The sequence below is a fragment of the Carcharhinus amblyrhynchos genome, chromosome 22 (genome assembly GCF_965287045.1).
Source record: "Carcharhinus amblyrhynchos chromosome 22, sCarAmb.v2.hapA, whole genome shotgun sequence".
Taxonomy (NCBI): domain Eukaryota; kingdom Metazoa; phylum Chordata; class Chondrichthyes; order Carcharhiniformes; family Carcharhinidae; genus Carcharhinus; species Carcharhinus amblyrhynchos.
This window is the reverse complement of record NC_137345.1, coordinates 43346703-43363932: the sequence shown is the minus strand read 5'-3', so window position 1 is coordinate 43363932 and position 17230 is coordinate 43346703. Positions and strand designations below refer to the sequence as shown.

The following is a 17230-nucleotide window of genomic DNA, read 5'->3' as shown; positions in this document are numbered from 1 at the left end:
TGCCAGGGAGCTCTCAAGATCATGTGCAGTTGATAAAGCCTTGCATTTGCAGTAAACCTAAGATGGCAATGAATCCCACATCTTTGATAGCCTGGCTTGCATTATCTATGGAGAACTATATGTAATGGTGAGCTTTATTGAAAAGGCCATTTGTCACCTCCGTTTTGCAGCTGTGTGTTGTTTATTGTGATATTCTGCAAGGGTCTCTGATGGAGCCTTGGAAGGACCTGTTAACAGAAAGTTTCATATGGTGGCCATCTTCAAAGCAACCGACATGGATGCCCTCCAAGTCCTTGCAGCATGAGTTCCTTGTGGAGAAGATATAAGCTATCACATCACTAGACAAGCAGAAGCGCCTATGGCACACTCGCTCATCTCCATGTATCAATAATGTCTTCTATAGATGTTTTTGTGGATTTTGCCCTCCTTGACAGCATCTGGAACTTTTTTGGGTGCTGCTGCCTCTTATTCCTCAAGATGATTGTCTTTCTGGAGCCAACCAAACAGTGACTGGCCTTTGTTTTCATTCTAACTATGACCATCAGCAAGGGAATGTTGTCTGCATCATTCTTCACTCTTTTTTGTTTCTGAAAGAATAGAATTGAGAGATCACTGCTATTTCCCTTTGAATGGTCTCCCTCCATCTCTGAACCAGGAAGTCCGTGGCCTGCCCTCAGTCTAGAAATGGCATCCCCATTGAGGATACCACTTCTAGACCTCAAGGATGGAGGTCCTTGAGGTCCAGGGTATTTGACCATCTTTGGCCACTCAGGCATGATTGTGCATTCACAATGTGGATCTTGATTATGGTCAATATACCTATGTGCTATAACCCTCAGACTACTGTCAGCTCATCTGTAGTAGCCAAGATACTATCCTTATAATATGTCATTACTGTAAGCATGGTGCCTTGTTAGCCATGACCAGTATAATGCGAATATTGAAGCTTGTAGTGTCCATCCAGCTTCTGTGCAGCAGCTATGGCACTTGATTGATTCTCCTTCCTTTCACATGCCTGTGTCAGGAAAAGCTGGCCAGTAAGACAAACTACTTTGCAGCACCAAATCTTAATGAATTCTTATCTGAACGTACACCATTTATAAAGGAGCAAAGTTTGTTCATTGCACATTAGATCCTTGAATCCAACAAACCTTGTTCTCGAAGAAATTAAGAGTGCACCTTTAAATAACCCAAAATAGTTGTGCTGGGCTCATTCCCCCATACCTTGAGACTCCTATATACATGCATCCCTCCTGTAACAATCCTGCCTTCCCCGTTAACCTTGATCCTATTACTGTGCATGTTGATATTTCTGTGCTCTCCCTGATCCCTTCCATGTTGGTGTCCCAATGCCCTTTGTCGATCTGACACCTCCCCATCCTGAAGACTTGCGTGCGTGCAAAGCTCTCTAACATGTCTCGCACAACGCAAGGACGGCCTCTTAAATATGCCCCTGATTGTGTGGCATCAACCTCAGGACAGTCCCTCAAACTTCCCCGCGTAGACTTTTAATCTTGATGCCCCGGCAGACTTTCATTCTTTCCCTCCATTCACTTTCAATACCTCAGTCCTTACTTAATTCCTAGTGCTCCTGTGCCCTATTTAGTTTGATCCTGGATCAACATCCTCAAACACTTTCATCTTCTGTGATCTTTTTCAACTCTGTCACTTTTTGGCTCCTTGATAACTCTGACATTGGTCTACCTCTTGTTCTAATCCTCTTTACTCCACCAGTGATGGCTGCTTTTCTAGCCATCAGGCTCCCACCTCTGGAATTCGTGGTATGGGGGTGTGGCTGGCAAAGCCAGCATTTGTTGCCCATCTCTAATTGCCTGGAACTGAATGGTTTATGAGGCCAGTACAGGGGGCAGTTAAGAGTCAACCACATTTCCAAGATTGAAGAATAAAATGGACTCAAGTGGATGAGGCTGGAAGAGCAGTTGAAGCTAGTCCCTTGGAAGTAGGGCCATTAGGAGGAGGATTTTGAGAGATAATGGTTTAGTGGTAATGTTTCTGGACTAAGGGTCCAGGCAAATGCTCTGGGGACATTGATTCAAATCCCAATGCAGCAGCTGCTGGTATTTGAAGTCAGCTAATAGTGAATAATCTGGTTCACTAATGCCCAATCACACATAGGCCAGATCAGATAAAGTTGGTAGATTTCCTTCACTAAAGGGCATTAATGAACCAGATTATTCACTATTAATTGACTTCAAATACCAGCAGCTGCTGCAGTGGGATTTGAATCAATGTCCAAAGAACAAAATCAGCCCGGGAAACAGGCCCTTCGGCCCAACGAGCCCGTGCCGCCATCTCAACACCACCAGTCCACCCCTCTATCCACGACCCCTGTCTAATGTTTTATGGCCATCCAGATTGAGGGAAACTGATTTAGGGACAATTTATTCCTGCCAATCAGCCTAACAGCACATCTTTGGGGTGTGGGAGGAAACCGGAGCACCCAGAGAAAACCCACGCAAGCACGGGGAGAATGCGCAAACTCCCACAGACACCGGCCCAAATCCATGTGTCTGCACAGCAATCAGCAATAGTCACTGAGCTGTCGTCTTGCCCAGTATCTTGTCCAGTTTAGGCACACACTAACGACATGAAGCACTAGGCCAATCTTAAACAACCAAGAGCAGCCCCAGTACGACCCATCGCATGTATGCCCCTCGTTGGAGCATTTGCCTGGATTCCTAGTCCAGAAACTTTATGACTAAACCATCACCTCTCAAAATCCTCCTCCTAATATCCCTACTTCCAAGGAACTAGCTTCAACTGCTCTTCCAGCCTCATCCACTTGAGTCCATTTTATTCTTCAATCTGAAAAGTGTTTTTTTCGGGTCAGGAAAGCTTTATAAATTATCTCCTCAACTTTTTGTCTTGATGCTTTGAACTTATTTTCACATTACAATGTGATTTTGAGAGTGACAGTCCAGGCTTAATTACAATTGGTTTACATGTTTCCCAATATGTCAGCTATTTGGTTTTTCTTTTCATTAGGTGGATGAAATCTGGATCCACCCATTGGAATTGGAGGAGAGCCACCTCTTGAATCTTGATGAAATTGGAAAAGAGACCATGACCGTAACATTGATTGACAGCAATCACTGTCCAGGCTCTGTCATGTTTCTCTTTGATGGTTATTTTGGCACAGTTCTGTACACGGGTATGGCAATACTTTTAAATGTATGTAGTAATTATCCATTAAGTTTGTGGTAAATTATTTACGTAATCATGAGATGAAAGATAACTTGTGTATATATTGGATAATTTGCTTACTCTGACAAAGGAAGAAATGGAAGTTGGTATCTCTATCTATGTTGAGTGGGAAGAGAGCATTGATCAGCCTCCTGTGTCATTTTGCATAGGATAGGGTAGGAAGCCCTTAGTAACTTGTAAACAGCCTCAGTTGGGGAAGCTGAAACTTCCCAAAATATGGAAAATAATTTATCTGTTTAAATAAACCAATGGCTATAAGTTAAAAATAGATTGTTTTATGTTCTTTTAAAATTAATGGTTACTATTATACTGATTAAAGTTGAGAAGGCCTGTACTGGAAGGTACAAGCTGAATATTCAAATTGTCACTCCCCTTTAGCTTGGAACTTGTTCAGTTTAGTCAAATAATAGGACATGTCATACTGCTCTTTCACCCCTTCAAATATAATGAAAATTCCAATGTTTTTATTCATCCCAGCAGGCTGGAAAATATTACTTCCCAGCGTGCCAAAATAAAACGTTTTTCAAACTTTCTTCCCAAATAAATCCTTAAAAGTACATAAGACATGCTCTTGGCAAGGATGGGGAGATAGATGGACAGGAAAAAATTTGAGTGAAAGGAATGCAGCTGGATAGCAGAATCATAAAAACAAAAGGACTGAAAATTGGGAGTCAAAGTTATTTTGAGCAATCTTTTTCAGATCACCACAGTTTCGAAAGTAACTGAACACTGAAGCTGGTGAAGCAAATTTTCCAGCAATCATACAGAAAAGCCATGTTGCCAATTGCAGATTTTTTTGTTCGGAATCTTCACAAACAGAAAAGAAAATTTCCGCAATTAGCTTAAGTAGATTAGTGCCCTGCAGCTAATGTTCAAAACTGGATTCAGTTTGCTTCTGAATGCGTTCCTTTTGTTCATTGTTAAAACATTGTTTCAAGAGCTCCGCCTGATGTCTCAATGGGCCACTCACTGCATTGGTATGTGTTCCTTTACCTAGTCTGTTCTCAGTTAACTGATCTCAACAGATTGTTGGAATCCTATAACTGGCCTTTTCTCTTGGACTGGATAAAGGAGAATCCAACATCCTCCTTCACCCACTGCCCGCCTACACCCAGCCCAAACTGGTGATCACTGCTTGTGTTTGAATGTTGTTTTCAAACAAGGCTTGGCTTGATTGTGATGCCCTCCATGGTAGCATTCGTCGTCTAGACTGACGACAAGGAAGGACCGACTGGGCAAAGAACCAAAAGGCAGTGAAATACTGCCTTAAAAAAAAGCTCAGTATAAGTAAGTAGGGTGAGTGTAAAATATGTAAGGGAGATTAAGTTTAAATTAAAAAGTGTATTGGTTTTTTTGCTTTCTGATGGTAAATAGGACAGAGTAAAATATTTTTACAACTGATTATAGTGATCTTTTCATTCACTATTTAAGTAGCATTCCACGTCCATTTTAAATAGCTTTTATGATTTCTGTTTTCATTGCTGTCATTTGTAGGACATTTCATGGCCCAACAGTCCTTTTATATATATTAAAAAAACCTTTTGTCTCTTTATTCTTTTAATTTTATGCCCTTTTGTTACAAGCTCAGCGACAGTTGAAATTGCCTTTCCCTGATTTGTCAAAACAAATATCCATTTTTAACATCTTTTGATTACCTATTCACTTTCTTTATATTTTATATACTTGTGTCCAAAGCCCTTATCCCATGTATTATTTGAAGTGTCGGACAATTCTGTGGTACTTACTTGGATAGTTACCCAGGAAATGTTAGTTAGAAAAATCCCAGTCTAACTTCTTGGTTAGTATGGAACTGACCATCCCAGCACCAAACACACTTTCCCTGATCCTCTGAGTAGGCCCACACCTAACCATTTACCTGGTCTGATCTGATCCGACTTGATCTAAAAGCCGCTGACCTGACCTACCCACCCAGCTTCCACTTCACACACTCATAAGCTGTGCTGTAAAAGGAAAAGGAGCACAGCTTGTCTTCCCCTGAAACGATAGCAATCTGATAGCGCTCTTGGTTGGACACTGCTCCACGTTTCTGAAGAGGTCAGGCTTGGAAAAAATCTGAGTCAGAAATGTGGAGCAATATTTGTGTGCGCAAAAGTAAGAGGAGAGCAGCTATCTGATGATGATTACCATTCTGTGTAAGATCCGGGCCATTATTAGAACTACAGCAAAACTGATTTGATGTTTGTCATGAAAAATCAAAATCGGTGTTTGGTTTAGTTTGTGTTGTATTTAAATCAAAATATGAGAGTAATTTAAAAAAACCAAGAGATGCTGAAAATCAGCCGAAAGACACTGATAGAGATTTTGTTTTCTTTCTTATGCAGCGGATTTCCGTTACACACCAGCCATGTTTAGCCATCCACCATTGAACGTAGAAAAAAGGATAGATATCCTATACCTGGATAACACAAACTGTGACCCTGAGTCCATGGTGCCTTCTCGTCAAGAAGCCACTGAACAGATCAAAGCAATAATTAATGCTCACCCAGAACACAATGTAATAATTGGTAAGAATGTGGTAACCCTTGAGTTTCCTGCATCTTGTCTTGATTTAAAGAACTCAGACCCTTCACTGGAGTCATTGTTGTGGTGACTAAATATCAAATATGGATGGCTGATATAACTTGCATGTTAGCTCCCCAATTTGTTTGGATACTTCTATGAATAGAATAGACACATGATGCACACATACAATAAAATTGTCAATATCTTGTATCTTCGAAGAGAGATCCTCAGTTTATGTATTTTGCTACACGTACTTTCTGAGCTGTCTCACTGAAAGTGCAGGTTACATGCAGGCTGAGGTGGCGGTGGTGGGAGGAAACAGTTAACAACTAAGAAAATTGCCAGACGAGTACCCTTCAGTGACAGACCAGTTTTGGAATTGTTCCTGCCATGCCTGAGGAGAGGGAAGGGGAGAACTTAGCATAGGTTAAGAAAATCCATACAGACACTAATTATTGAGATCCCCTGTCTGTGAGAAATTATCGCTTTCTTTGCTTGTGTTATTCTCTTATGGATAGTATGGAGACAGTAATTCACACTCAGTTTGTGTCAGCAAAGACATTGATCTGAACACAGCTGGGCATTTAAAAAGATCGCTTTTATCAGTTTCCAGAAAGGAAAAGAAAATAACCTTTTGACCAGTTCCTTACTGACTTGGTACATCACTGACAACACCTTGGCTGGAATTTTACCGGCACACTTGCCCTGATTCTGGGGGCAGGCAAGGCTCGGTGAATGGCATTCTCCATTGGCCTCAGGCGGAATCGTGCGAAACTTGAGTGGGTGTGCCAGTAAAATTCTGCCCCTTATCTGAACTAGAGCCTTTAGCCATCAAATGGCAGCTCACCTAAGCATTAAAGCTATGTACAACTTTTAGCAGATTTAGAAAGAACTGGAGGTGGAAAATATGCTACTTTAAAAATATATTGTAAAAAAAAGTTTGAAAGTTGGCTCGGATATGATGGTGAGGAAGGTTCCTGCTGTTCTTTGACTCATTTTGCTAGAAAATGTCTGAGAGAACATTTAGGTGAAAATGGAATTGAGAATGGCCATGGTATCCCAGTGATGGATTAGTCTGTGGGCATTCACTAGTCTGGATTTTGAAGAGGCAGGGGTGCCATGACCGACCCAAAATCAAGGGGAGGCCACCTGCCACCTAGATATTTTTAAAGTATATTTATGGGATGTGGATCTCGCTACAGTCCTTGTGGTGTAGATGCAACCACAATGCTGTTAGGGAGGATGTTCCAGGATTTTCACCCAGCGGCAAAGAAGGAACAGTGATTTATTTCCAAGTCAGAAGGCTGTGATTTAGAGGGGAACTTCCAGGTTGTGAGTCCCAAAGAACAACACAGCACAGGAAACAGGCCCTTCGGCCCAACAAGCCCACGCTGCCATTTTAACATTCAGTGAATGCCTCATCTACCACCTTCTACCTATGACTTTTCTCTATGCCAGATTTGGGGAGGTCTAATTTAGGGACAATTTGTTAACACCAGTCAGCCTAAAAGCACGCTTTTGGGGTGTGGGAGGAAACCAGAACACCCGGGGGAAATTCACACAAGCACGGGGAGAATGTGCAAACTCCCACAGACACCAACCTGAGTCGGAGATCCAACCCAGGTCCATGTATCTGCACAGCAAACAATGATAGTTACTGAGCTGTCATGTTGCCCGTCAGTTGGTCCAGTTTAAGCATACACTAACGACGTGAAGCCCTAGGCAGCTCTTGAAGCAACATCCAAGAGCAGTCCTCGCACAACCCACCATGTGTATGCCCCTTGTCGGCCAACAAGGCGGACCGAATCACCTGTGGATGTAAAAAAAGAAGACATCAATATACATACACATCTTATACAGCCATTCACAGAAGATCCCCAGAAGCTCAAACGTAAGACAGGTGAGCCATAAAATATGTTGGTCGGCCCATAGGAATCTGTTGATTCCCAGGAATGTCCTGAGGCTCTTGACCCTTATTTAGAACAGTCTTGTATCCCTCCATCTCTAGTCTGCTCATATGCCTATCTAGGTAAGCCTTAAACAACTCTAGCGTGCCTGTCTCCACCACCCTACTTGGCAGTGCATTCCAAGCTCCCACAACCCTCTGTGTGGAAAAACCTTCCTCTAACATCTGAATTATACCTTGCCTCGTCACCCCCACCCCTACCCTCACCCTAAGCCCATGGCCCCTCGTGATTTTCATATCCAACCTGGGAAAAAGCTTACCTCTGTTCAGTCTATACCCTTCATAATCTTATACACCTCTATTAGATCTCCCCGCATTCTCCGTCTTTTCAGGGAGAACAGCCCCAATTTGCCCAATCTCTCCTCACAGCTAAAACCTTCCATACCAGGCAACATCCTGGTAAACCTTCTCTGCACTCTCTCCAGGGTCTTCAAGTCCTTCCAGAAATACGGCGACCAGAACTGGACGCAGTACTCCAAATGCGGTCTAACCAACGTTCTATACAACTGCAACATTATACTGCAGCTTTTATACTCTATATCCGTTCCTATAAAGGCAAGCATACCATAAGCCTTCTTCACCACCTGTACTGCCACCTTGTGTACTTGCACACGTAGGTCCCTCTGTGTTTCTATACTCTTAATAGTCCTACCATTTATTGTATAACTCCCCCCTACATTATTTCTTCCAAAATGCATCACCTCGCATTTATCTGCATTAAATTCCATCTGCCATTTCTCTGCCCAATTTACCAGCCTATCTATATCCTGCTGTATTGTGTGACACTGCTCATCACTATCAGCAAGCCCAGCCATCTTCGTTTCATCTGCAAACTTGCTGATCACACCAGTTACTCTCTCTTCCAAATCATTTATGTATATTACAAATAACAAGGGTCCCAGTACTGAGCCCTGCGGCACACCACTAGTCACAGACCTCCAGCTAGAAAAAGACCCCTCCACTCCCCCTCTGTCTCCTGCTACCAAGCCAGTTCTCAATCCATCTAGCCACCTGTCCCTTGTACCCCATGAGCCTTAACCTTTTTCACCAACCTATCATGAGGGACTTTGTCAAACGCCTTACTAAAATCCATATAGACGACACCCACAGCTCATCCCTCATCAACCGTTTTTGTCACCTCCTCAAAAAATTCTACCAGATTCGTAAGGCATGACCTCCCCTTTACAAATCCACGTTGCCTGTCACTAATGATATTGCCATGTTCTAAATACGTATACATTCTATCTCTTAAGAATCCTCTCCAACAACTTCCCTACCACTGATGTCAAGCTTACTGGCCTATAATTACCTGGGTTATCCCTACTACCCTTTTTAAATAACAAGTTTCATGTGGCTCCTGCCCCTGTCCTTGTAAATGTTAATGGTCATGGGTTTGGAAGGTGCTGCTGAAGGAGCCTTGGAGAGTTCTTGCAGTGCACCTTGTAATTGGTGCATACCTGGCCTCTGTCAATGTGGAACGAGTGCCAATCAAGCGAATTACTTTCTCCTGGATAGTGTCAAACTTGTTGAATGTTGTTGGAGCACTCATCCAGGCACATTGAGAGTATTCCATCCTAACTTGTGCTTTGTAGATGGTGAACAGGCTTTGGGGAGTCACGGGGTGTGTTACTTGCTGCAACATTTCTAGCCTCTCACCTGGTCTTGATGCCACAGTATTTATGTGGCCAGTCAAGTTCAGTTTGTGGTAAGCAGTAACCCGCAGGCTGTTGACAGTCAGGAATCAGCGATGGTAATGCTGTTGAATGATGTGTGGCATGAACGTTACTTGCTGCTTGTCAGCCTAAACTTGAATGTTCAAGTCTTGCTGCATTTGGACATGAACTAATTCAGTATATGGGGAGTCGTGAATGTGCTGAACATTGTGCAATCATCACAAAGACCACTTCTGACCTGAAGGTCATTGATGAAGCAACTTGAAGGTGATTGGGTTGAGGACGTTATCCTGAGGAACTCTTGCTGTGATGTCATGGAGCTGAGAATTTTAACTGTCTCCAACCAACAGAAGTTTACCTTGATTCCTATTGGCCCCAGTTTTTCTAGAGCTCCTGGATGCCACATTTGGTCTAATACTGCCTTGATGTCAAAGGCAGTGATCCTCACCTCATTTCTGTAGTTCAGCTCTTTTGCCCAGGTTTGAGTCAAAAGCTCAGTGGCCTAGTAGAACCCAAACCGAGCATCAGTGAGCAGGTAATTGTTTAGCAAGTGCCACTTGATTGTACTGATAATGACTTCTTTCATCACTTTAGAGATGATCCAGAGTTGACTAATGGGACGGTCATGGGCTGGGCTTGATATGTCCTGACTGGATTTGATAGGACTGAAGAGCTTAGACCTGTCCTGTTAGCTATGGAATCATTTAACTCTCTCTCACTTGCTGCTTATTCCTTTTGGCACATAAGTAGCCCTATGTTGTAGTTTCACCAGGTTGGCACCTCATTTTTGAGTATGCCTGGTGTTACTCCTGGTATGTCTTCCTGTACTGTTCATTACATCAGGGTTGAATCCCTGGCTTGGTGATGTGCCAGACCATGAGGTTATAGATTGTAGGTGAGCACAGTTCTGTTCCTGTTGATGTCCCACAGCATATCATGGATTCCCAGTCTTGAGTTGTTAGATTTATTCAAAGGCTATTTAACTAATACCGTGGTAGTGCCACAAAATTGTAGGGTTTCCTCACTATGCAAACTGGATTTCATCTCCACAAGGACAATACGGTGATTATTCCAAGATGTGATCATGGACAGATGCATTTGGCTAACAGGTTGGTGAGCATGAGGTGAAGTCCATTTCTTCCCTCTTGGCTCCCTCGCCACCTGCTCCTGACCCAGTGCAACAGCTATGCCTGTTAGAACGTGGCCAGCTCAATCTACCAAACCACTCTTGGCGATGGACATTGAAATCATACAGCCAGACATACATTCTGCACCCTTGCCACCCTTTGTGCTTCCTCCATATGGTGTTAATGTGGAGGACTGCTGACTCATCAGCTGTGGAGGGACAAGACATGATGATCAGCAGGAGGCTTGTTTGACCTGATGCCTTGAGACTTCATGGGCTACAGAATTGGTTTTGAGAACATCGACTGTATAACCATTGTGTCACCACCACCTTTGCTGGGTCTTTCCTGCCTGTGGGTCAGCATACCCGTTGTGGTGATGTGGTGTCTGGGATGAGTAGAACTGAGTCATAACTATGTCATTCTGTTATGTGCCCTGTCTGTGAAACGGTTTTCCAAATTTTGGCACAAACTTCCAGATGTTAGTAAGGAGGACTTTGCAAGGCCAACAAGGCTGAGTTTGCTGTTGAGATTTCAAGTGCCTCAGTTGATGTAGGTCATCCATCAAATTTCATTCCTTTTTATTGACTTTGTAGCAGTTTGAAACAAATGAGTGGCTTGCTCAGCCATTTTGGAGGGCGGTTAAAGTCAACCGCATGTAGGCCAAACCAGATGAGGACAGCAGATTTCCTTCCCTAAGGACATTAGGTGGGTTTGTACAATTGACCAATGGCTTCATGGTCTTTGTTAGGCTTTTAATTCCAGATTTTTATTGAATTCAAATACCGTGCCATCTTCCATGGTTGAATTCGAGCCTTAGAGCATTACTCTGGGTCTCTGGATTACTATTATAGTGATAATGGCACAACACTACCACCTCCCAAGCTGTTAGCCCAATCAGAAGACTAGCAGTATCACCAGGGACAGTGATTTTTGCTAAGGTAGGCAGGAGACTGGTGCCTATAGCTGGGAAGTGGAAAAATTTGAAATAATCACAGGGCCAAATGCTTGAGAGGAAATCCTTCTGAGGAAATTGAGCTATGAAGACTACCTTTCCTGCCCATCATCCTTGTTTTATTGCATAAAATGCCAACCTCCCCTGACTGCGGCTGGAGCCCCCCTTGATTTTCCTGGTGGCCTCCTCATTTGGCAGGAGTATGCCAGTGGCACTGTTAAAAGTCCTCTTTGGGAGGCAGGCTATCTGCTTCAGTAAAATGTCCTGATGGTAGGGCCACATTGGAGATCCTGCCTGCTCCCTTTGATTTTACCAGGCTCCCAATCCACGTACTGCATGTTGGTAAAACTCAGCCCTGTCTTTCACTAACTATGGATTGACCACTCGTGAGATATTGAAAGGCATTCTGAATCTTCAAAGCATCTCCTAATATCAGTTGCTGCCTTCCGAAAGTGGAAGAGTATCAGAGTTTTTTCTTTATCGGGAATTATTCTGATGGAATGAAGTCATTGCTATCAGTTGTCAAGACTTTAAAAGTGAAAACAATAAGAACGAAGTGTTGGAAGTAGTCTAAGTATGGCAGCATCTATGGCAAGAGAAGCAAAGCTAACATTTTGAGTTGATTCTGTGTTCAAGAGAATTGTTGAAGAACCATATTTGACTTGTAATATTGGGTGGTTTTAACAGAGGTAAGTGTTTGCTGTCGGTACAACACCCACTCAAGGTTTGGGTTCGTGGGTGGTCCTAGATTACAGGCGAGTGGAGGAGTATTAATTCTCCAGCTGAGGGGGAATGGTACGTGACAAATCGTACCATTTTTCCTTGTCAATATTTGACCTGATGCCTTGAGACTTCATGGGGTCCCAAGTCTATGTTGAGCACTTCTAGGGCAACTCCCTTCCGACTGTATACCACAGCTGCCACCGTTGCTGGCTCTGACCTGCAGGAGGGACAGAATATATCCAGGAATGTTGATGGTGGTATCTGGATATTGTATCTTGGGTATTGCTATGTGAGTAAGAGTCAGTCTGTTTCATGCCTAGTCTGTGAGATGGCTCTTACAATTTTGGCACAAACTCCTAGATGTTAGTAAGGAAGACTTTGCAAAGTTGAAAGGGCTGGGTTTGCTGTTTCCAGCGCCTGAGCCAATGCTAGGTAGTCCAACCGATTTTAGTCATTTTGTTGATTTTGCAGCAGTTTGATACAACTGAGCAGCTTGCTCAACCATCTGAGGCCAGTTAGGAGTCAATCATATTGCTGTGGGTCTGGAGTCACAAGTAGGCCAGACCAGCTGAGAACAGCATACTTCCCTTTTCTAAAAAATGACCTGCCCACTCTTGCTTGTCTGCCCATGCCCACTGTGCTATGGCAGAGTATTATTGGGGTCAGTTGCCTTGTTAACAAGCACAATTGACCTTTAATTTTTTTTAAACGTGGTGGGTGAGTTGTTGATTTTGGTGCTTGCCTACCTAACCATGTAATGGGGTATGCTTGGGGGTAGGTGGGAAGATGACAGACAAGGCACCCGTCCTATTTTCACATGCAGCAACAATAATCTGGTGCGGCAATAATAATCTCCCTCAATGTCAACAAAACAAAAGAGATTGTCATTGACTTCAGGAAGCATAAAGGAGATTGTGCCCCTGTCTACATCAACGAGGACGAAGTAAAAAGGGTCTAGAGTTTCAAGTTTTTAGGTGTCCAGATCATCACCAACCTGTCCTGCTGCCGCTCTCCACTCCCCCCCCCCCCGCCCCCCCCACACCAACAGTATAGTTAAAAAAGCCCACCAACGCCTCTACTTTCTCAGAAGACGAAAGAAGTGTGGCATGTCAGCTATGATTCTCACCAACTTTTACAGATGCACGATAAAAGCATTCTTTCTGGTTGTATCACAGCTTGGTATGGCTCCTGCTCTGCCCAAGACTAGAAGGAACGACAAAACGTGAATATAGTCCAATCCTTCACGCAAACCAGCCTCCCATCCATTGACTCTGTCTACGCTTCCCACTACCTCAGCAAAGCATCCGGCATAATTAAGGACTCCACACACCCCAGACATTCTCTTTTCCACCATCTTTTGTCAGGAAAAAAATTCAAAAGTCTAAGGTCACGTACCGATTGACTCAAGAACAGCTTCTTCCCTGCTGCCGTCAGACTTTTGAATGGATTTACCTTGCATTAAGTTGATCTTTCTCTATACCCTAGCTGTGATTGTAACACTACATTCTGCGTTCTGTCTTTTTTTCTCTATGAACATATGCTTTGTTGGCATAGTGTGCAAGAAACAATACTTTTCACTGTATGTTGATACATGCGACAATAATAAATCAAATCAAACATGCCCTCCAGCTGAAAACACACCCAGTGGGGGCATGTAAAATCCAACCCTTGGCTTGGAAAATGAAAAAAATCACCTCAGATTGGAGGGAGTTTTTTCCAGGGTGAGACATTGCAGAAAGAGATTTTTATTTTATTCTGTGAGAGCACTATTGCTGCTGAATATGTAGGTAATGGACTTGAGCCAAAGTCTAGAACTCACAGTCCAGTCTGAAACTTTAAGGGTTGCTGCACTGTCAGACATGCTGTCTATTGAATAAGATGTTAAATTTATGTTCAGATGGGCATCATGGCATCAAGAAGAGTTATACCACAGGCACAATATCTGAATATCTAATTCTGTTTGTGGCTTTTTTTTTGTACATTCCAATAGTGACTGCACTTAAAAGCACTTGATTGTCAAGATGCTCACAATCAATGTGACAGATGCCATATAGATGCACAATTTCCTTTTTACCTTTTGCCTTTCTCCTTTTTGTCCTCTTTGGTTTTAAATATTTGAGCACATTATACCTGAGTGATGGTTCTGTCTATAATTACAGGTCTGTATAACTTGGGCAAAGAATCCTTACTAATAGAGCTGGCCCTGGCATTTAAAACCTGGATTGTGGTGAGTCCTCAGAGACTTCAGATGTTTCAGCTCTTGGGGCTCAGTGACGTCTTCACTTCAGAGATGGGGGCCGGAAGAATCCAAGTGGTAGACCAGAATGAGATAAATCACTTCAACGTGGTCAAATGGAATCAGATGTGCCCCACGATTGCTATTATTCCCACAAGCCGAAGAATAAAGATCAGGCACAGTGATATACATGTGATTCCCTATTCAGATCACTCTTCTTTTCAGGAGTTGCATGAATTTGTGGCAAAGCTGAAACCCTGCACAATTATTCCTGTAGTGAAAAGTAAGGCATGTGAGATGTACTTCTACCAATACCTTAGTCCATTTGATGAACTGAAGCAAATCCAAGTTCCAGAAACAGTAAAGAGTTGCATGCAGAAGAATGCAAAATGTAACAAAAGGCTGCTTCAGCCATACTTAGAATTAAGAACTCTGAATATTCCAAAGGGTGTGGTATTTGAGTCACCAGAGAAGACACGGCAAGACAGCAATAGAACTGATAGTCTGGCTGTGGAAGGGCTAAATTCTGACACTAATGAGAAGCCATTCCAAGCAAAAACGAGTATCAACCCAATACAGCTCCCAGCAAAACGTGAAGCCAGCAACCTGAGTACAGATGGGCAGAGTTCTGATATTAATAATGATACGTTTGATGTAAAAAGAATGAACAAAATCAAAGTTCCGTTCATTATAGAACAGAAATCAAAGACTTCTTTGTCTGGAGTGCCAGTAAAGAGAAAGCAGACTTCATTGCTGAAGTGGTGCCAAGATGGTAAATCTGCACATCAGCATTTAGTAAAGCAAGAAGTTAGGGATAGTGGTCCAAACATCCAGCAGTCATCACTGCTGCCAGCAATGAATGCAAACACATTGACAGCAACTGTGCCTTGTCCATCACCAGATATTTGTGAGGGACAAGAGAATGGACAATGTAAACGTGAAGAATCTGGGTCAGCTTTCATTTCATCTGCTAACAGGACTTGTAAACATAAACTGAGTTTAACTAATGAAAGTTGTTTACCAACGGTTCAGAGTTGGTGTTATGCCAGTCTGAAATCTTTCGATGCCATTGTTGAACAATATTTTAAGAAGAGGAACAAAATAAAATATTTGTGAAAAACACATGATTGGACTGTCTTAGACAATAGTGTTATAATCCAGATCAGAAACTTCTAAATGTTTTATGAAGTCAGCCTAGATCATAGGTTTTGCACTTAAGTTTGGAGTGGGTAAGCATAAGATATTTCACTCCAGGTACATTCAAATGACCCACCCAGGGAGCTTTTTATCAAATGAAGTTTATTTAAAAATACAGTTAACACAAAAGTTAACAAGAACTTATACCAATTACGAACAAAAAACAGTCCAATATTGTATACACCTCAATAGCTCAAAGTACTGTTCCAAACAAACCCCCTTATTCACACCCTTCCCAGGTTTAGCACAGAAAATAAGAAAGTTTGCATGATGCTGGATCTTCTAGCTCTGCAACATCTGCTATGAATTAGTCCTTTGGATGGAGTATTGGAATTCTGACATTCCAACCCTGCAACTCCCAGCACATCTCGAGATAGAGATTGAGCCACTGCTTGCCTCCACTAGCAAATCACCAGCAGCAACATTTTCACTCCAGCAAAGTAAAAAAAAACTGCTTCCAATCAGCCAATAGAATTTCTAATACCAGGGAGAGAGACACAAATACTGTTCTTCAATCTAGAGTTCAACAGCTTTTAACTAGCTAGCAGCCAAAACTGAAAGAAAATAACTCTTCCCTCCTGATTTGACAATCATTCCCTTCCTTCCTTCCCCTCCCCCCCACCCCCTCAAACAATTCAAACTCCAGAACATCGCATTAGGCCCAGATTAAAAGTAAACGCTATTATATGACTCTACCAATAATAAAAGATGCCACTTTTATTATTGCAGATGTCACCGTGCTATTAACAAAAGAAAGAATTGCTTACAAACTGCAGCGAACATGATTAAAAATCCACTTAAAAGTATAGTAGTGTCACAATATGATCTAAATATGTACTGTTTTAACAATCTGTGCAAATTGGTCCTTTGCAAAAGGACATTTACTTAGTCTCCCAATTGTCCATGATGCTTGTTCACAATTCCAGGTACTTCCAATTGTTTGTGGTGGCCAGTAGCAGTGTACCTATAACTGGGTAAAATTTCTGAAATGCTCAACAAATGCAGAAAAGCTCAGCACTTCCAAATTGATAAATTTTGTATGAGTAACGATTCCTGATTATCAAAGTGGATTCTTCATCTCTGAGCAGCAAAATGTGATTTTGTTGGTGCAGTTTATCATTGCCCTTCACCTCCATGACTAACTTGACTAGGACTATACTTTCCTCTTACCATTTAAGTAGACCTTGGCTTAAGGATATAAAAATACTGAAAAGCAGTATTCTCTACTATTAGAAATTCTGCTGGCTAGTTGGAAGCAGAAGTTGGAGTGAAAATGTTGCTGTTGGTAGTTTGCTAGTGGAGGCAAGCAGTGGCTCGATCTCTATCTTGAGATGTGCTGGGAGCTACAGGGCTGGAACGTCAGAATTTCAATTCTCCATCCAAAGGACTAATTCACTGGTGTTGCAGAGCTAGAAAATCCAGCATTCCGTGAACATTCTTATTTTCTGTGCTAAACCTGGGAAGGGTGTGTATAAGGTTTGTTTGTTTGGAACAGTATTTTGAGCTATTAAGGTACATACAATATCAGGACTGTTTTTTTCTTGTTTGTAATTGATAAAACTTCTTGTACTTTTAAAAAGGCCTTGGATTTTTGCCTCGTTGCACATG

The 17230-nt window shown here is 42.4% G+C and overlaps 1 protein-coding gene across 2 annotated transcripts in view; it reads left to right on the top strand.

The window, feature by feature from the left end:
• dclre1b (DNA cross-link repair 1B) overlaps positions 1–15777 on the top strand; it is a 31914-nt gene extending 16137 nt beyond the window's left edge. For both annotated transcript variants that reach the window (XM_080209893.1, XM_080209894.1), the window contains 3 exons: positions 3007–3172; positions 5568–5750; positions 14349–15777. In XM_080209893.1, coding sequence (XP_080066019.1) covers positions 3007–3172; positions 5568–5750; positions 14349–15541 — 1542 coding nt within the window. In that variant the 3' untranslated portion in view covers positions 15542–15777. The remainder of the gene's footprint in view (positions 1–3006; positions 3173–5567; positions 5751–14348) is intronic.
• The last annotated feature ends 1453 nt before the right edge of the window (positions 15778–17230 follow it).